Source organism: Mastomys coucha, unplaced genomic scaffold (assembly GCF_008632895.1).
Source record: "Mastomys coucha isolate ucsf_1 unplaced genomic scaffold, UCSF_Mcou_1 pScaffold7, whole genome shotgun sequence".
Lineage (NCBI taxonomy): Eukaryota > Metazoa > Chordata > Mammalia > Rodentia > Muridae > Mastomys > Mastomys coucha.
In genome coordinates this window covers 159,061-179,626 of record NW_022196913.1, presented here as the reverse complement: position 1 = coordinate 179,626, position 20,566 = coordinate 159,061, and the positions used below count along the sequence as shown (strand labels likewise).

At 44.3% G+C, this 20,566-nt stretch overlaps 1 protein-coding gene across 4 annotated transcripts in view; it reads right to left on the bottom strand.

Moving 5' to 3' along the window:
• Nucleotides 1-20,566, bottom strand: part of Fam171a1 (family with sequence similarity 171 member A1) — a 128,277-nt gene that overhangs the window by 48,273 nt on the left and 59,438 nt on the right. For all 4 annotated transcript variants that reach the window (XM_031359630.1, XM_031359633.1, XM_031359631.1 and 1 more), the window contains exons 2-3: nt 13,303-13,530; nt 5,383-5,475 (exon numbers count right to left, since the gene is read on the bottom strand). In XM_031359630.1, coding sequence (XP_031215490.1) covers nt 5,383-5,475; nt 13,303-13,530 — 321 coding nt within the window. The remainder of the gene's footprint in view (nt 1-5,382; nt 5,476-13,302; nt 13,531-20,566) is intronic.

Sequence of the window (20,566 nt, the reverse complement as noted above, 5' to 3'; positions counted from 1 at the left end):
CATGAGGCAAAGCAGCCAGAGATGGTAGAGTAGGAGAGACAGGTGAAAATTCAGAACAGCATGAGGCACAGTTTAGGGGAGCTTAATGGGACCTGTGTGGAAGAGTGTGACTGTTCTTTTCTCAAAGTTTGAGAGGAAAAAGAAACCTAGGATTTTGCCTGAGGGAAAAATGGAATGTAAAAAAGGTTTCTCTTTGAAGGACAACATCTTGTAAGAAAGGCAGAGAATGCTGATGGAAGAGTCTGCACTCATGGACAAGGGCTGGAGAAGGGGCAACAGGAGCCACTGGGGATGTGAAGGACAGAGAAGCAGTGAGCGGCGATGCTGCCACCATGTACAGGAGGAGAAACAAGAAGAAAAATGAAGACACCATCCTCTAGGAACTGTATTTTCTCTTCTGAAACAGGAGACAAGGATATTGCTAAGGGTGTGGGCATGTGTGGTAGAAGAGGCTCTCAGTAAGTGGTTTGTGGAGCAGAAAGAAATTATCCAGGGAACAAGAAACTTCTGGGGGCTGTGGGAGCTGCAGGATGATCCAGTCTGATCTCCTTTATCTCTTAACATCTTTTAAAAGTTATGATCACAGGCATGTGTATGCCACAGTGTGGATGTGGAGGTCAGAAGGTAACCTTGGGGGTCAGTGTGTACATGAGGAGGTCAGAGGGTAACCTTGGGGGTCAGTGTGCACGTGAGGAGGTCAGAGGGTAACCTTGGGGATCAGTGTGCACGTGAGGAGGTCAGAGGGTAACCTTGGGGGTCAGTGTGCACGTGAGGAGGTCAGAGGGTAACCTTGGGGGTCAGTGTGCACATGAGGAGGTCAGAGGGTAACCTTGGGGGTCAGTGTGCACATGAGGAGGTCAGAGGGTAAACTTGGGTGTTGGTTTTTGCCTTCAACCTTGTTCATTTGAGACAGGGTCTTGCCATTTACTCACCAAAGCCAGGCTGCCTGCTTCCCATGCTTCTGGATAGTCTGCCGTCCACCTCCCACAATCCCGTGGGAGGACTTCATCACATACTATGTGTTACTGGGCCAGTCTCCTGAATGAGTTCTGACGATCTGAACTCAGGCCATCAAGCTTGTGTGGCAAGTCCTCTAACCATTCGGCTACTCTGCAGCCCCTTCATCTCCCAGCACCTTGGTCTGTGCTTCTTGTTTCTTCCCTAACCCTTTCTCCAGAAGATTCCAACTGATCTGTTCTTCAGCAATGCACACAAAACTCTCTAGGAAGAGAACTACCAATGCTCTCTCATTTCATTCTCTTATCAGTCTTGATGACAAATCAGAAAGAAGTTTGCTAGCATTTAAAAAGTAAAAACGTTTTTCCAGATATAGCTCGTTCTTAGAGAAATTCCCCTCACTGGGCAGTCACTTGTGAGCTTACTCCTTTCCTCTCAGAGTCGTCAGCCTTTTTCACAAAGCCACAGCAAAACTCATGGCACAACGACTTGCCTCACTTTTAAAATGCAAGGGTTGTTGACTGCTCATGACAACTTCATTAGAGATATGCATTTATTGTGTAGCTTATGTTTGTAGACATGCTCATTACTCTGCCTACCCTGATGAGAATTGGGTTTGTTTTTCGGTGTATAGGGATAGAATTTACATAAATGCCATCTAGTGTTTTTTGTTTTTGTTTTTGTTTTTTTCGAGACAGGGTTTCTCTGTGTAGCCTTGGCTGTCCTGGAACTCACTCTGTAGACCAGGCTGGCCTTGAACTCAGAAATCCACCTGCCTCTGCCTCCCAAGTGCTGAGATTAAAGGCATGCACCACTGCTGCCCTGCATCTAGTATATCTACAGAGAAGACAGGTGGATAATAATTTTTTATTTTTTAGAAAAGCTCTCATTAACATATTTTACTTGGATATCATTATGTTAAACCTTCGATTGACATTTCTCGCATCTGTCTGAGAACAATGGCCTCCTTTCTCTTTTGTCCCTGGTATCCATCTCTCCTAGTGGCCTTTATGCCTACTCTGTTCAGGCTTTCCTTTAGAGCAGCATCATGTGACCTTGCACATAGTCAGTAGGATGAAGTTTCTATGTGAACCATCATCAAGCTTGGGGACCCTCCCAGGATGGGCTGGCGAGTCATGGCTTCTGTGCAGTACGCTCATGGGTAACCTGCTTACAGTGCTACATTTCTGAGCAGGCAATAATTTATATCCACTGAAAAATGGCATAAGCAACAAACTGTGACCAGCTGGAGGATAAAACACTTTAAGTATCACCCATAAATTTGGTATCATACTAGTTTTGGAACTGATTTAGCAAATGATGGCAAAGATTCCTATTTACTCAACTACCTATGTCCTTCCTTCCAGTAAGGAAAAAGCTTTGAATAAAATTAAATGATGCATTGTTATTATACTGCCCTGCCTCAACTTTGTTGAGTTGAGAAACAATATAATTGAATCTTTCAAGTTCACTGGGGAAGGATAAATTATAAAATTAGTCAAATCTCTGTAATGTTAGGAAGCCGGTATGGGCATGAGACGACAGAAAGGAAGAAATGATTCTTAGGTGGCTTCTGATTAGATGCAGGGGTGGATATATACTGATCAATTAATTATAACAAAGCTATCTGAATGTATTTCAACCTCCCCTTCTCATGTGCTCATGGACGTGTGAGTGTGTTTGTGTGTGTGTGTATGTGTGTGTGTGTGTGTATTAACTGTACCCTCTGCCCGAATTCACTTGAACAAAGAAAAGAAAGCAATTATGAAGAAACTGTCTATATAGGAAGCACAAGGAACAGGCAGAATTTGATTATTAGTTTACTTAATTATTCAATGGCTCATTGGGTGCCTGTCAGGAAGTAGGCTCAGGGCCTGTGTTTGCAGAAACCAAGATGATACAACAACTTAGTCGATGAGGAAAGGTCCATGTTACGGTTAACTGCCATCCACACCATGGTCTGTAGCTTTGTGGCACTGTTTTGGGGGTTTGGGGGCTCTTTAAGAGGTTGGGTCTCCCTGTAGGAAGTGGGTTAGGACTTTAGAGTTACACCCAGCCTGCACTTCAGGAGATACAGGAAGGCCTGGTGAGTTTGGTTTGCAGCCTGTCCTTGTTGTGAGTGGAGAGTTTAAAGACCATGTAGACGATGGGGTGGGATATCCTAGATGGGAAGGAGCAAAACAAACTGAACTGAGCTATTAACACAGTCTATGCAGATGGACTCTCAGCAGACAGAGAGAGGCTGTATTATAGTGGCCTATGAGATAGCAGTTATGGGAAGCCTGGCTTCCCTGGGCGAGTCACCTTACACTCCCAGTCCCTGTCCTGCACATTTGTGCTCTTTCCTGTTGCCCATGTGTGTGCTCATGGGACCTGGGTGGATCTCTGCAGATGCTTGCAGCCTGCATGCTGCTCTGAAGTCACTGCACTAGGGGTGGGGTTGATGCAGTCGAGAAGCTGCACTTCATGCCTTGAGTGTTCCCTTTCCCTGTGTCTGTCACATGCTGGACTGCTGATTTAGCCTTCCTGGGGCCAAGCTCTGCTCCTTTCTCTTCCTGGTTGCTATCTCACAGGCCCAAAGAAGCTACTAATTTTCTCAAAGAGTGACCAAGAGTCAAGACAGAAAATTGAGGCATTCAATCAAGGAAGTGAGGGGAGGCAGTTTCAAAATAGGTGACCGACTTGTTACCTCTGTTGACATGGTGATACCAAGAGGATGAAGTGGTAATTGAGGTCTTGGGGCTTGGCTAAATGACTCTAGCTTTAGCAAAGCTAATGGAAGATGAACTGTAGATATAGAGGCCATGGACTTAGGCCATGGAGTGGTCAGGGGAGATGCAGGCCCAGCACTGATGTCTCTTGTGAAAAAGAAAAACATAACAACTTTACTGTGAGGTGACATTAAAATATACACCTCTGTTTCTCTCTGAAACTTAAGTCTTATGCTTCAGACACTTCCATTTGTTTTCAAATCCATCCTCTAAAATCAGTAGCTATACATTAGAGTCTTCACATCTCCCTGCAGCTCCCCACTAATGAAGAAATAAATGAACATGCTTCATGTTCTAATGCCATATAGATAGGTGAGATTCAGAATGATGGGTACAGCATGGTATCATCATTAAAGAAGAAAGTACACTGGTCTCTGCATATATGCGGGGCACCCTGTGTGGCTACCAAAAATTCCAAGATGTCCCAGTTCCTCATAGAAAATGGCACAGTGGTTTTTGTATAGACCACAGGTATATGCTCCATAGCCTTTAAATCATACCCAGTACATTGCTATGTAAGTAGTTATTATATTGTCCCATGAGGGAATAATGTCAGTAAAGGTCTGTACATATTCAGGCATAATAAAGAACTTACCTTTTATTTATGTGTATGTGTCTTAAGGGTGTGTACACCTTTGTGTGTAGGTGCCCTAAAAAGGCAAGAAGAGGGTGAGGTTGGATTACCCCAGAACAAAAGCTCCGGGCAGTTGTGAGCTGCCCAGTGTGGATGCTGGAAACCGCACTTGGGTCCTCTGTATAAGCAGCCACTCTTAAGCTGTGTTTCCAACACACACTTTTTTTTTTTAAAAGATTTATTTATTCTCTATTTATTATAAGTATACTGTAGCTGTCTTCAAACCACCAGAAGAAGGTGTCAGATCTCATTATGGATGGTTGTGAACCACCATGTGGTTGCTGGGATTTGAACTCATGACCTTCGGAAGAGCAGTCGGTGCTCTTACCTGCTGAGTCATCTCACTAACCCCAACACATACCTTTTTTATATGAACCCACAAAACTGAACCTTAGGAAAATGGAGGCAAACGTAAGCACCACAACAAATCAGCACTCAGCAGTGATAGGAAACAGCATGGTTCTCTAGCACACGATGGAGGGAAATGATCTGAGCGCAGAATGATCTGTGTGAGGGTTTTCCCAACTTGAAACCCAATACCGATTGAAAGAGGGCAAGTGCCCAGAACCTTCCATATTAGCACATCTTCAGAGCCAGTCATGGTTGGGGTGAGATGAGGGTTACAATGACCGTGAAGCACATTAAAAAGTAAAAGGCAAGCAAGACGAGTCCCCTCCCCCTTTCTAGCTGTTGTGAGGGACCGTGTTGACTGGGCAACATGGACCAGGACTGTGACCCAAATAATAATCAGAATCTTTTCTTAGGAAAGAGACATGATGGGGAGCTAAGCAGAGAGGCCCTTTCCTTTTCCCACATAACTTAGAGGATGGTTCTGGAAGAAGTAATGTTACAGTCAACTTATGGCTGAAATGCAGACTTCTCACAGGCGCAACAAACGTTGCATTCCAGCTATGGATAAATTCACTGTTGCCACCATCCAATAAGAAGAATGTTGCTCGTCAAATGTTAACATTGGGCTGAAGAATCAATGTTGCTTCTCTTTCTAAATATGAGACCTACCTTGGAACCCTGAGACTATCTGGACCACATCTTCATAGACCATCAGCGTAGCAGAGCGTTCGGGAAGCAGGCCAAGGCTCAGCGAGGAAAACACTGCAGCGACAAAATGGATGTAAGGAAACTTTGACATTCCGATCCAGAAGCCTGCCCACTCTGTCTAGGAACGCTGCAAGCTTCCTACTTTTTGATTTCAAACCAATCACCAATATTGATTTTTCCAAAAGATTAGTGAAACACCCTCAAAATGCCAGTAGTGGAATCCTCTTGTAATAACTCGTCTTGCCATAATCAACTTGAAAAAAGTTGGTTTTTTGAGGGGAAGGGACATGTGCAAATGTGTGGAGGTCAGAGGTCAACTTTGAGTGTTGTGTCCACAGTCAGAACCTCAGGACTGTCCACTTTGTTTGGGGGGGAGACAGGGCCTCTTACCAGGACTGATCAGATTAGACCAGAGTTGGCTTACAAGCCTCAGGGATCTGCCTGTCTTGACATCCTCTGGGTAAGGATTACAAACATGCACCACCATTCCCAGGTTTTTTACGTGAGTGCTGGGGAAAAAATCCAGGCATTGTTTGCTTGATTCAATTAGCTCCCCATTCCTTTTCCCTTGTAAGGTATATTTAGTGATGTAACAAGGCCCTATGACACTGGAGTATGTTAAAAGTTATTATGTGTACACTATATGGGTATACACACACACACACACACACACACACACACACACACACACGCACGAAATGTTAGGTATAAGCATTAAGAAAGACTCTAAAATATGTGTTTAGGTTCATGTATGCAGTATGTTCCAAGACGTTTTCCCCAAACTCAGGAGTAATAACATGATACAAATTATACTACTTTAAGATTACAACCTAAACATCTGGACTTTTATTTATTTATTTATTTATTTATTTATTTATTTATTTATTTTAGATATTTTCTTTATTTACATGTAAATTTCTCCATTCCCAGTTTCCCCTCCAAAAAACAAAGAAACAAACAAAAACAACAAAAACAAACCCCTGTTGCCTCCCACTTCCCCATGCCTGCCACCCCGCCCTCTCCCTCAGCCCTGTGAACATCTGGACTTTTAACGCAGATTCTCAAAGTCCACAAGTTTCCCGGCAGATGCGCTTTAGGCTGTGAAGTGGGCTTGAACACTATGTCCCCAGCTGGTGGCGCTGTTCTGAAGTGGCATGCACTTTTAGGGGTAGGAGCTTTGCTAGGGGAAGTGCATCACTGGGGCAGGCCATGGCATTTCCTGTCTGTCTTTTGCTTTCCAACCGTGGACACAATGTGGTTGGATGCCTCATCCCACTGCAGCTAGGACACAATGTGGTTGGATGCCTCATCCCACTGCAGCTAAGCTTCCCCATGACAGCGGCTAACATTTCTTTTTAAATGTGAGTTGCAATGAATTCTTCCTTTTCGCAGTTGCTTTTGTCAGGTATTCTGTTACAGGCAATTCGAGGAAAACAAAACAAAACAAATAATTCTACCACAGACTAAGATTTGCAGGCTCTCACTGACAGGGCAGATAGATGTCACTCCAGGGTCACTAGCTTGGGTACTTTATCCAAGTATCAGAACAACTCTAAGAAGTGGGTGCTCAGTCTTCAGTAATGAAATGGATTTATAGATGAGGAAGCGATTGTCCAGATATCACCCAGATGATAGATGCAGGGGCTGGGATCTGCATTCCGGTGCCTTCGGTCAGCTACCATGCTACATGGATGAAAGCTCAAAGGGCCCTGGACTTCATCACCAAGTTAAGAGAGGAGCCAAGTCAAGCCAGAAAGTAATGAGAAGTTATCTCTTCTTTAGCATCTTAAAAATAACCCACCTACTTGTTTTGTACTGTATGGTGGGGTGTGTGTGTGTTGTGTGTATGTGTGTGTGTATGTGTGTGTGTGTTGTGTGAATGTGTTGTGTATATGTGTGTGTGTGTAGGCCAGAGGTCAACTTCAGGTACTATTCTTCAGGAACTGTCTACCTTGTTCTTTTGAGACACAGTTTCTCTCTTGGCCTGGGCCTCACTGGTTAGGTAAGGTTGTCTGGCCAGTGGACTCCAGGTATCTCCCTGTCTCTGCCTCTTCGGAACGGGGATTGCTAGTATCCTATCTCAGTCAGCTTTTTAACATGGCTAGGGGGTGGTATTAAGGTGAGATCATGGCCAGCCTGGGTAACTTAGTAAGCAACTGCCATCTCAGTAAGCTCTTTACTGCCTGAGCTTTCTTCCCCAGCCAATTAATTAATTAATTGGTTGATTGATTTTTGATTCAGCACTTCACTCTGTAGCTGAGGTTGACCTGGAAGTTCCAGTGAAACTCACATGCTGGGACTATGTATATACACTATGACATCAGGAAGTAACACTAATTTCTATGAGAATATCAAGACCTAGAAAGATGAAATGTTAGCAGGCTCAGTGCTGGTTCTCCATAGGCCCTCAGAGGCGCTGCCTGCACTCTTCTTCACCCCCTCCACCCAGGCAGTGCACTTAGATATAGCTATACTTCAAGACCATTCCAAGCTGTATCCAGAATAGAACATATAAATGGGGTATGTGCTTTGTGCCTTCACGATTACTCATACAGGACTACATCCCACAGGAAACAGCCAGAGAACAAGCAGAAGGTGGCCAGTGCCATAGCAAACATAAGAATGCACTTCACTGCTGTAGAAGGTGATCTGACAGTTCCTCTGATATTCAACACAGAATGACCAGTGGCCCAGCAAGTTCCCTGCCAAATGAGAGCTCAAAAGCACAGAGGCATGTTTGTGCAAAAATGTGTGCATGTATGTTTACACATGTATGTCTTTAACAGCAAAAGAGGAATTAACCCAAATCAGTGTTTGTTAACTGAGTTTGGCATTATGAATATATTATGAACATTTGTATGTTATAGAGAACTGACATGTACTACAGGAAGGATGGCCTATTGTATTAGTTGCTTACCTTGTTGAGTGACAATACATGACCAAAGCAGCATAAGGAGGGAAGAGTTTATTTGGGTTCACAGTTTAGGAGTACAGCCTAATATGGTGGAGAAATCATGGTGGGGGAACTTGAAGCTGTAGGTCACAGTTAGGGAGTACAGAGCTATGAGTGTTCCTGCACAGGATGCTTTCCCTGTTAATTCGGCTCAGGATCCAAGCCTGGTGCCAAGAATGGTGCCAAGTGGAGCTGAGGTAGGTCTTCCCAACTAACTTAATCTAGAAGACCCCTTACAGCATGGCCAGAGGCTCTTTTCCTAGAAAATTCCTACCAAGTTGACAATCAAGTTAATTATCACAGCCTTGAAAACATGCTGAGGATGACAGGCATAGAAGCCACATACTGTCTGATTCTGTTTATATGTGCTCTTTAGAACAGGCGAAGCCAGAGACAGAAGGCAATTTAGAAGTTGCTAGGAGCTGGAAGGATGGGGACTAGGAAGTCAGAACTAATGGACAGAGTTAATAGAGGGTTCTGGAATGTGCTGGAAACAGATGAAGGGGATATTATAGAGGAACAAAATCATGAAGGACACACATTTAGAGTTTCATGCTCTACCAACTGAGCTAGCCAGGTATTTTGAAGTGTAAATTTTTTAAATGGTGGGTTTTGGGGTGTGTGTGTGTGTGTGTGTGTGTGTGTAGGTGCATATGTGTTTATGTGCACATGGAAGTCAGAGGCCAGCATCAGTGACTTCCTTTATTACTTTCCATGTTATTTTTTGAGACATGTCTCTCATTGACCTTGGAGCCCACTGTTTGACAAGACTAGCTGGAAAACATGGTGAGAGACTCTCCCGTCTCTGTCTCCTCAGTTCTAGGACTACAGTGTACAACATCAGGCCTTGTGTTTTACTTTGGTTATGGAGATCAAAAGTCTGGTCCTCATGCTTGCTCAGCAAATGTTTTACTGACTGAGCTATTTCCATAGTATCCAAAATGGTATGTTTTATGGTACATGAAAATTATCTGCTATTTGGGAGGTTGAGGCAGGATTGAAGATTCAAGATCTACTTAGATGGCACAGTTACTTTTAAGTCATATTTTGTCATTCAGTAAGACTCAAAAAAAAAAAAGGAAAATTTTGGATAAGTTTGGATTTAGCTCAATGATATAACAACACTTGCTTAGCATGTCTGAGGCCTTGGGTTCCATCCCTAGCACTGCCAAAACAAACCAAACTAAACCAAACCAAACCAAACCAAACCAAACCAAACCAAACCAAACCAAACCAGGGAGTGGAACTCTCTGGTAGGATTAGAAGGATTAGGAGGTGGGACATTGTTGGAGTAGGTGTGGCCTTATTGGAGAAAATATGTCACTGGGGCTGGACTCTGAGGTTTCAAAAGCCCATGCCAGGATTCTCTCTCCCTTCTTCCTTAGCCTCCCCTCTTCTCTGCTTGAAGATCAGGATGCAATGCTCTTGGCTTCTGCTCCAGTTCCTGCCATGATGATAATGCACTAGCCCTCTGAAACTGCAAGCAAACCTCCAATTACATATTTTGTTTTATTAGGCTTGCTTTGTCACGGGGTTGCTCCACAGCAACAGAACAGGGGCTAAGACACTAGGGTATCATGGCAATGTGCTTTGAAAGTTTGTCTCACATGGACCATTTTGGCCTTTCCATCTACAGGGACGCTGCCCTGACAAACTGTTTCTCAAATCTTACTTTTTAGAGGGAAGCAAGCCATGCAGTATTTGTAATAGGTCTGCCATGCGCAGCAAGGGCTGCAGGGAGCAGGCGCAGCTGGCTATGGACCCAAGTCTATAGACTGCTTCAGGGATGGGAGGTGGCTGAGAGGCCCACAGAGCTTCCAGGACAGGGTATTTTTATCCACTCTGGAGAGGGTGTTGACTGAAGGCTCTTCACACTAAGGAGATATTCAGGATCTCCACCCCCACAACCCCTAGTACTAAGGATGGAACCCAGGGTCTCTCACATGCTAGCAAATACTCTGTCATTGAGTTATAACTTGGCCTTTTTTAAAAAAAAAAAACCAGAGAGCTAGGAACATCTCGTTTTGCCCAGGGAATCTGAGGACTTCTGGAGTAAATTCATCCCACTTGGGGTTTTCAAGATAAAACACAAATTTTTTACATAGACATGGTAAAGAGAGAACACACAGAGAGGGTGAAAGTGCCAACTAGACACCTTCAGGGAACAACTCCACAGGCTGGCCAACTCACGATATGAAAGGGAGAAGTCACCAAGGCAGGAGGCTCTGTGTGTCACTCAAGGATTTTAGGCAGTGCACTATGTAATTGGGTCTGCCATGTGCAATTTTAATTTACAAATTCTGTGATAACTTCACACATGCAAACAGTGTAATTTGGTCATTTTCAGGCCATTGTCCTTCAATCCCCTACTGCTGCTGACCAGTCTCTCCTTCCCAGCCAGTTCCCACCCATCTTTCATATATTTTGCTATGTTTTATAAGCCACTGAGTTTAATCAGGGTTACCTGCAAGAGCCTGGTAGGGACTACTTAGAGGCGCATGCTCAACTTACCAATGGCTACATCACTGGGGAAGGACACTTTCTCCCCAGCAATGATTAACTGTTAAGAACTCCTCAGGGCCTCAACAGCTTCTCTTTTATGCAGGAAGGAATGCTAATGGGCTCTAGGGTACAAGCATCACAGGGCACATGCATTTTAAGATAGTACTAGCAATGTGGTGGGTGTTTTTCAAGAGGCCAACTAACCTGGTCAGAGAGCAGTGCAGGAGTCCTGGACCACCATTCCTTTACCAGAGCAATGGGAAGAGCTACCATCGACAGAGATGGAGTCCAGCCCCAGAGATTAGTAAACAGAGTGGCTCATGTGGACGTGTTTGTGTCTCTCTGTTAGACTTGTCTGCTAAGATCCTTTTCTCTAGTCTACACCCCTTCCCAGGGAAAAGAGAAAACCTAACACATCTTCTAGGAGTTATTACTAAGGATGAGAAAAGAAATTCACTCCAAGCTCTCACAAGAATGTTCCGAGTTTTAGTAACTTGGAACACGCAGTGGAGAAGGCATTCCAGCCTCGATCTCTCATCCTATTTCAGAACTCCCAGCTCTTTTGCCTTTTTTTTCTCCTCAGTTGTTTGGAATACCAGAAGTGTGAGACCCAACTTCTAAAAATACACAGTAAAACAGCAGTTTACTCAGCTTTTCACCAGAGGCCAGGCTAACACTTGTTTTACGTGCTAGTTAGGAGAGCCTTTATTATATTGAAAAGGTCAGCAAATAACCAAAGGCATGGAAGGTCTTTTGAAATGATTCAGTCCAATTAATTCCACTTCAGAAGCTAGAAACACAGGCTCTGACAACCCCGATGGGCCCACTCAGGTGGGGCAGCTAGCAAAAGACTGTTCTCCATTCCAGGTGTTTTCATGGTATATCCAAAACGCTTTCAGTTAAACTGTCTTGTTCCCATTATCAGACTCATTCAAGAAAATGGACATTATGAAAACATTTTTTTTCTTCAAATCCTATTAATAGAGTCAAAATGAAAGCCATTAGATGTCTGATTCTCACCATGTATGGGGTCCTGTATTTACAAATGGACACACTTGCTAAATGTTGTTCTTACCATCCCCCCACATCTACAGTCCCTGTGTGCTCATGTCTGATGGGGCCACAGGCTGCCTGCTTGCCTCAGCTCTCCCTTGAACACCTTCTCTCTATTTCTTTGTGCCAGGCTCTTCACATGTGTGCTTTCTGCTGGTGACTTCACTATTTTAAGTGGCCCCCATGTACAGTGCTGAAGGCCTGAATGTGAGGAGAGGCTAGAGTGTGCCTTATGGGGAGAACAGATGATAATAAATATTGCTCAGATAAAGGTTATGGTGCTGAGCACTTGAGCCCAATGTTAGCAAGTCAACTGTGTTTATTCAGCAGTGTCTCTAAACAAGCCCACACAAAATAGAGGCATATATTAATTAATTGTTGAAGATATTGTGACTAGAGCTTCCTGGTTCAGTGTTTGCCAGGTCTGGGATTGAAGTCTGTATAAACTGCAACACGACCCTACCTTGTACAGCTGCTATTCAGATACAGTCCGATAGTCTCTGCCCACCTCACCCCCAACATGTCCAACGATACTTTGGGGATGCCAAACATTTCCTTTAGCTGGAATCTAGCGAAAAGAGCTTTACATATTTTGCTGGCCTTCCATGGGTTCTATCCTGTGATGGTGTTATTTACATATTTTGCTGACCTTCCATGGGTTCTATCCTGTGATGGTGTTATTTATTTTCAACTTGACAGGATCTAGAACCACCAAAGAGAAAAATATCTGGACCATCTGTGAAGGGCTATTACACTAGGTTAACTGCTGCGACAAGATCTGCCCTGAATATGGGCAGGGGTTGGGGTCTTAGGCTGCATATGAAAAAGAAAGCTCCTTATTCTCTGCTTCCAGACTATGGGTGGCCAGCCTCCTCATGCTCTTTCTGCCATGCCTTCCCACCACAAGAGACTTTCTTTTAAACCATATGTCAACATATTAACACATCCTTCATCACGTTGCTCTGAGCAGATGCCTGCTGCAGCAATGAGGAAGGCTTCTGGTCCAGGCGAGGGGGCCACTGTTCTTTACTCTCTGGGAAGCTCTGGACAGTTATGACTTCTAGGAAGTAGAGAGGATGCTGTACCCTAGAGTACAGAGCTCACAGTGCTGCTGGTCAACATGCACACGGCATAGCACAGAAAAAATGGGCACAATGGAGCACCTGTGACCTCTGTGTGTGTACAACAAGGTGGAGCTCCAGCTAGCTTCATACACTCAACATACCCCAGCATCCCTCCACATAATGGCACACAAGAAGGTGACTCACAGAATTGGCACATAGATTTCCCTGCCTGACTCTTACCTCGAATCCGATCTCATCACCAGCCACGGACCCACTGGAGGTCTGTCTTACAGAAAGGCAAGCACTTACCCGGTAATCGTTTGGGCTTCCACGGGGCAGAGTTTGGCACGTAGGCGTGTTTTGTGGCGGTGACAATCAGCTGATTTCCCAGCTTGTAAGGGAACTTGATGAAAGCAACCCCATCTGTGCCGGATGTGCCAGAGGCAACAGACACCTGGCTGGCGAAGATCTCAATGAGTGCATCTGTGATGGGCTGGTGGGTGCTGGCGTCACTAATGTGCACCTTCAAGGTCACCTCTGGAAACAGAAAATGCACATTAAACCCTGACAGTAGGCCAAAGATGGGACATGTTAAATACATCTAGGACTATATTCTTTTACAAGGAATTCTGATCCTGTCATTTTCTTCCTCTTTTATTTCCTCCTCATCCTCTTCCTCTTCTTCTTCTTGCTCCTCCTCCCCCTTCTTCTTTTAATTATTTATTTATTTTATGTATATGAGTATACTGTCACTCTCTTCAGACACACCAGAAGAGGGCATCAGATCTCATTACAGATGGTTGTGAACCACCATGTGGTTGCTGGTAATTGAACTCAGGACCTCTTGAAGAGCAGTCACTGCTCTTAGCTGTTGAGCCATCTCAATGGATGGGAGACCCCGGTCATTTTCTTCTTAATTATTAAAACTTAGGAAAATAAAATAACAAAACTTTATTTTTTAACCCTAAAATTAAAAAAACTTTTTAAAAATAAAACTTCCTATTTTTTTCCCACAAGCAGCTTTGTCCTTTATTTTTTTTTCCTGCTCATGCTAACAGATAACTGAGAGGCAGCACAGCACTAGGAAACAGGTTAGATATTCATTCATCCTTCTTGCTCTGTTGGACACCAGCTCCCGTGGCCTCAGGCTGCTACAGAAGGATGCAGCTGGCTGGGAGACTCACAGTGGGCTCTGCAATTGTCCCAGCAAAATTGACATAAGCATGCCAGGACTGTTGTTTGGCCATCACCAATGTCCCCAGAAACATACATACATATTCCCAACATGTGCACATACATGAACACACACACACACACACACACACACTTTTTTCAAGTCACTAATACAAGCAAACGCCGATAATGAAGGTTGAAAATACGCACATCTACACTGCTGAAAAATTAAAACGAAATGAATGATTTCGCTTTACTCAGGCAAGAGATGCTTACTGAGCTTTGACTCTGCTCCTAGGGCTGCAACAGTTATACCACACACGGGTGGCAAAGAAGACAGGCAAGTAAGTACCAGGTAAACACAAAGACTTACTTACTTACTGTGGAGAGCCAGTAAGGGCTCAGAAGCAAGGCAAGGAGAGACTTCCGGGAGAAGCCACAGTGGGTTCTGCAAGACGTAAAGGGTCTGAGACACCCACCCAAGGATGCTGGGCAAGCAGGGGTCAGATTAGTCTGTGAGCTTCATACAAGAGCTACTGGAAGTCACAGAGGTGTCAGGTAGTTTGTGGAAACCAGATTTGTGCTATAGAAACCTCCATATCTAGGTGAAGAATGGGCTGAGCCTGAGGCAAATCTGCAGAATGAACATCTGGCTCAGGCACTCTCACAATCTAGGGAGGAGACGATGGTGGAGCAGACTTCAGCCTCAGTGGGCATTAACTGAAGGGGGCCACTCCAGAACTAGACATGAATTCAGAAGAGATGCCCACTCCTGTAAACGCTCTATGCTCAGGAAAGGAGTGAACCACAGTCTACTTGGGCACACCCACCCACCACTTGCTTCATGTGTTAAGCTGCCTTCAATCTGAAAAGCTGGTGGTAACATGGAATATTGAGTGAGGTAGGAACCAGGAAATCATACAAGTGACCAGAGAGGCTCAGATACAGGACATGCAGAGCCAGGCAGGCTCAGTGGATTAGCAACCAGTGAGTTTGTCGGGGTTTGGAGTAACATGGGGGAGGGGTGGGGGAAGGAAAGGTGGAGGATCAGTTCGACCCCACAGGGGCTGCTTGGTGGGACACACACACACACACACACACACACACACACACACACGTGCGGTGAACTTGCTATGTGGCATTGGAAAAGCCATTACATTATGCTCTTCAGGCCTCACTCTCCCCTTCTGTAAACTAGGGAGGCCAAAAGCACACAATGTAACCCACAGGTTGAAACTGTAGAGCATAGAAGGCTTGCTTCCTTATGCCAATCACTGTCCTTGTATATGTTTAATCATTGGAATGGAATCAGCTCAGGAGGGGAGATGGATGAATAAAAGTTTGGAGTAAAGAAAGGGGAGAGATTCCCCTTGGAGAGTGTTATAATTTTTTTTTTCCCGAGACAGGGTTTCTCTATGTAGCCCTGGCTGTCCTAGAATTCACTCTGTAGACCAGGCTGGCCTTGAACTCAGAAATCTGCCTGCCTCTGCCTCCCAAAGTGCTGGTATTTAAAGGCATGCGCCACTACTGCTCGGCTAGAATGTTACAATTTTTGTACCTAAAGATTTAGGGTTGAGGTGCAGCTTAGGGGTAGAATGCATGGCTCATATGTACTGGGTCTTGGGTTCAATCACTAGTATCCAATAAAGATTGAATGAATGAATGAATGAATGAAAAAAATAAATAAAACACCACTTCTGCACTAAACTTGGAAGAACCTCTACTCTATATTGGTAACTAGTCAACTATTTGTCTTACGGTATTGATACGACCTTTGCAAAGCCTTACATTTCAGCTAAAGAGTCATCTTCTTGCCCATTCCCCCATGTACCAATTTAATAGATTTCTTTGGCACACGATCACAGAACACAGCTAAATAATTTTAGACATAAACCTTGGGATGTATCTCTGTGGCAGAATGCTTGCTCGGGCATGTAGGAACACCTGGATTTGATCCCTAGCATTACTCCCAAGCCTCCAAAAGTTCAGATTTACTAATGATGTCCACCAAGTAAATTTCTTAAAACCTTTTAGAAAGAGAAAATATGCTACTGAAATTGAAATGGGATGCCATGGAAGGAGAAAGTCAAGAGTTAAAAAATAGGGCATGAGGCCAGCAGTGGGAAAAACCACTTGCTGCAGTGCCTGACCTCAGTCTGATGACCCACATGGTAGAAGGAGAGAACTAATCTTTTTTTAAAAGAATGATTTTAAAAATAACCTTTATTTTTATTTTATATGATGGGTGTTCTGCCTGTATGTCTGTGTACCACATACATGCAATGCCTGTGGAGACCAGAAGAGGGCAGTGGATCCCCTAGGACTGGAGTTACAGAATGTTTGCACTACCACGTGGGTGCTGGGAACAGGATCTGGAATCACAAAGAGCAACCATTGTTTTAACTTCCAAACCATCTCTCCAGCCCCAAAACACAAGTCTGAAGTATTTTTGTTCTCTTTGTCTGTTTGTTTTAAATCTTTAATTGCATGCTGGAGCATGTACATCCCATCCTAAATAAATAAATGTAATAATAATAAAAAAGATCAAGTCCACAGCATGAAAATTAGGGACGGGATACTTGATACACAGTCAATCCTCCAGTCTCATCTTTCTGCAGGCCGTATAGCACACATGTATAGCACACGGAGTTTCTGACTTAAGTTGGTCTTCTTGCCACCCAAGTAATATGCTAAACTATAAAACAAATCAACCCAGTTTTCTACTGAAAACTCACATTGCAAAGCATCCTCTGGAAATGGGCGAGTGGGAAGGGCTTGGCCAGGCAACGCTGATGATTTATGCAGTCTTATGGTAATGTAACATTTCTTAACAATGGGGATGAAAGCTTCCGACCTCTGTACTGGACAATGAGATGTGGTTTGGGAGCAAACAGCAAGAGTGCATTCGCTTGCACAAGAGTCAGCCTCTTAGACCCTGCCACCTCAGTGTCCTCTAAGATGGGGTCACTTTGTTTATGTTTTGTGATCCGTTTTGGAAGACATCACTTAGCGCTGACTTAGCATGACAGGGTACTTATATTACGATTCATAACAGTAGCAAATTATAGTTAAGAAGTAGCAATGAAATAAATTCATGATTGGGATTACCACCACATGAGGAACTGTTTTAAAGGGTGGCAGCATCAGGAAGATGGAGGACCACTGCCCTACATGCTGATGGGGGCTGCAGGTTGTGTAGAGTAACACCCTGCATTAGACCATCCAGTCAGCAGGGTTAGGGTTAGGGTTAGGTTAAGTCCTCCTACTGTCGACACCTGGAAGGGGCATCTGACTGTGGGAGGCTCTGTTTACCAATACTACTCCCTCTTTAACTCTGAAAGGGAGAGTCTATAAGTGGCCTTGGGTGAGGAGCATTATTAAATGTTGTTTTCTGGCCATGGCATGACTGTCGCAGCTGTGAAAACACAAGCAGCTATGGTTATCGGCACAAGAACTAACATACAGCAAGCAAACAGAAGCCATCAGAGTGGGAGGAGGCTTCTGGGAAAGCGGCAGTCAGCAAGAGTGGGGGAGGGGCAAGAGGGTGGCGGGGTGGCTACCATCACGTAGGCTGTCTTTAGGTATGGGATTGTTAAAAGATGACTACTACAAGGCTAACAATGGAATTGCTCTCAAGACGCTGTACCCTGCTTCCTTGCTGCTCAGTAAGGGCTCAGAGTAGCCTCTGAAGCGGGGACATCTCATTTCTAACCTGAACTTGAACTTGGGACACCCTTCTGTTTGCTCCTTTTTTTGTGTGTGTGTGTTTTTGAGACAGGGTTTCTCTGTATAGCCCTGGCTGTCCTGGGACTCACTCTGTAGACCAGGCTAGCCTCGAACTCAGAAATCTGCCTGCCTCTGCCTCCCAAGTGCTGGGATTAAAGGCGTGTGTCACCACTGCCCAGCAAAGATTTATTTATTGTTATATGTAAGTACACTGTAGCTGTCTTCAGACACACCAGAAGAGGCCGTCAGATCTCATTACGGATGGTTGTGAGCCACCATGTGGTTGCTGGGATTTGAACTCAGGACCTTTGGAAGAGCAGTAAGTGCTCTTAACCGCTGAGCCATCTCACCAGAACCCTGCTTGCTCCTTATTGTGTGGCTCTATTGCTGGGTTCTTCTGAGTTTAATTCTAAAACACACATCTCCCAGACAGCCTCCATTGTGCATCCTGTCAATACTGCCCTGCTTCAGCCCCTCACCATCCGTCATCCAGACCTTGAGGGGCACAACCTATTGACAAACACTGCCCTTCAGCTTTGAGCCCTGAAGTACCAGAAGTCGGGGGGCCATGTAACATACTCAAGTGGACACAGAACACTCGAGTGACCCGATCCCTTATATCAGTGGCCAAAAAAAAAAAAAATGGTCCAAAACACTGCAAGTTTGTGTATGTGTGTGTTTTGGTCTGTACATGATGTGCATACACGTATGCACATATATACATGTGCATGTGTGTGCCACAGCACATGTGTGAAGGTCAGAGGACAACCTTGGTGCCATTTCTTACCTTCTACTTTGTTTGAGACGGATTCCTTTTGTTGTTCACAGCTGCATATGCCCAAGAGAGAAGGTTATGATCTTCTGTTAATTCTCCTGTCTCTAACTCCTCTATTGCCTTAGGACACTGTACAGACTCATGCTATATGAACCCTGGGGATTTGAACTTAGGTCCTTATGCTTGCATGGCAAGCACTTCATACACACTTCCTTAGCCTACTGTTTTAGAATGGTTTATGTACTAAGGATAACTTTTAAAATATTTATTTATTTATTTATATATTTATTTATTTATATAGATATTTATTTATTTATGGTATATGTGTGTGTGTGTGTGTGAGAGAGAGAGAGAGAAAGAAAGAGAGAGAAGAAAGAGAGAGAGAGAGAGAGAGAGAGAGAGAGAGAGAGAGAGAGACAAGTGTGGAAGTCAGAGGACAGCTTTCAAAAGTGTGTGTCCTCTTCTCTAGGGGACTGCATGTAGCTTGCCAGTCTTGGCAGTAAGCCCCTTTACTAAACTGAGCCATGTAAGGATACATATATCCTTATCTATCTATCTATCTATCTATCTATCTATCTATCTATCTATCTATCTCTATATATTAAGACACAGTCTTGTTATGTAGCCCTGGCCGGAACAATATACAGATCAGGCCTTGAGTTCACAGAGATTCACCTGTTTCTGTCTTCTGAGTACAACTTTACAATTTTAAATGTCTAGGAGAAAAAAGAGAGAATAGCATTGTTTGTAAATGAAAATGGTCTAGAATTTAAATTTCAATGCTTATCAATAAAGCTTTACTGGAACACAATGTATTTGTTTTCATTTTTTTTCTTATTCGCTATTTTAAAAATAAATACTAAACATTAAAATTCATTTGAAAAGCATTAGTTTTTTCAGATAACAAATAAACTCTAATTATCAGAAAATATGTACTGAGGAGCTATGGTGATAAAATATTTTTACAAAAGAAGAAAGAACATTAAGTGCCTGGTTTTGAAGGGGTTTGTAAATTTTTGTTGTTGTCAGCTTTTTGTTTTGTGTTTTGTTGAGGTGGAAGGGAGACCTATCGACATTCAAGGGAGTAAAGAGGACGATGGGAAATACAGTGTAACAAACTAGCCAAAAAGATGCTTCTGGACCATCAGTGGAGAAGCGAGAACAAAGGAGCCCAGGAAGCCACCGCAGCCACCACAGCTGAGGCGGGGGTGGGGGGTGGGGTGGGGGTGGGGTGACTGACATCTGGGGTTGGGTCAGAACCACCGTGGGATTGCCATGGCTTCCTGGACTTCATTACATCAACACTGCCCTGGTTATGGGTTATAGGGTCCATCTGGAAGGACTTTCCAGGAGAAGTGACAAGCAGGGTTGGGAGGGGAAGGCAAGAAGTGAATGGCGTGGGCAAGCTTGTATCTTCCCAGGCTCTCTGATCACTCAGAGAGGGCTAGCCCAGGCTCTGCTGGGTCCATATAGACAGAGAGGGCATAGCCCTGGCTCTGCTGGGTTCATATAGACAGAATGGGGATAGCCCAGGCTCTGCTGGGTTCATCTAGACAGAGAGGGGCTAGCCCTGGCTCTGCTGCGTTGATATACTCCATTTGATCTGGAGGACAGATGCAGGTTCTTCCACTGGCGAAAGGACTGCAGGGGAGTTGTCCGGTTTGGAACTGTGGAGGGACAGTCTTGCTGTACGGCTAGGAAACTGCTGCTTCTCAGACATTCCGTGATACACACAAAAGTTGTGTATCTCTCTTCTCTTCTCATGAAGGCTGCTAGGGTGAGCAGTGCTGTTTGCTCTCCTGGATGCTGGGCCACCCTGGACCGACTGACCGAACAGTGATCAGGAAAATCTCCCTTAACAACAGCCCTTGATCTTCCTCCAGCCCCAGGCCCTCCTCC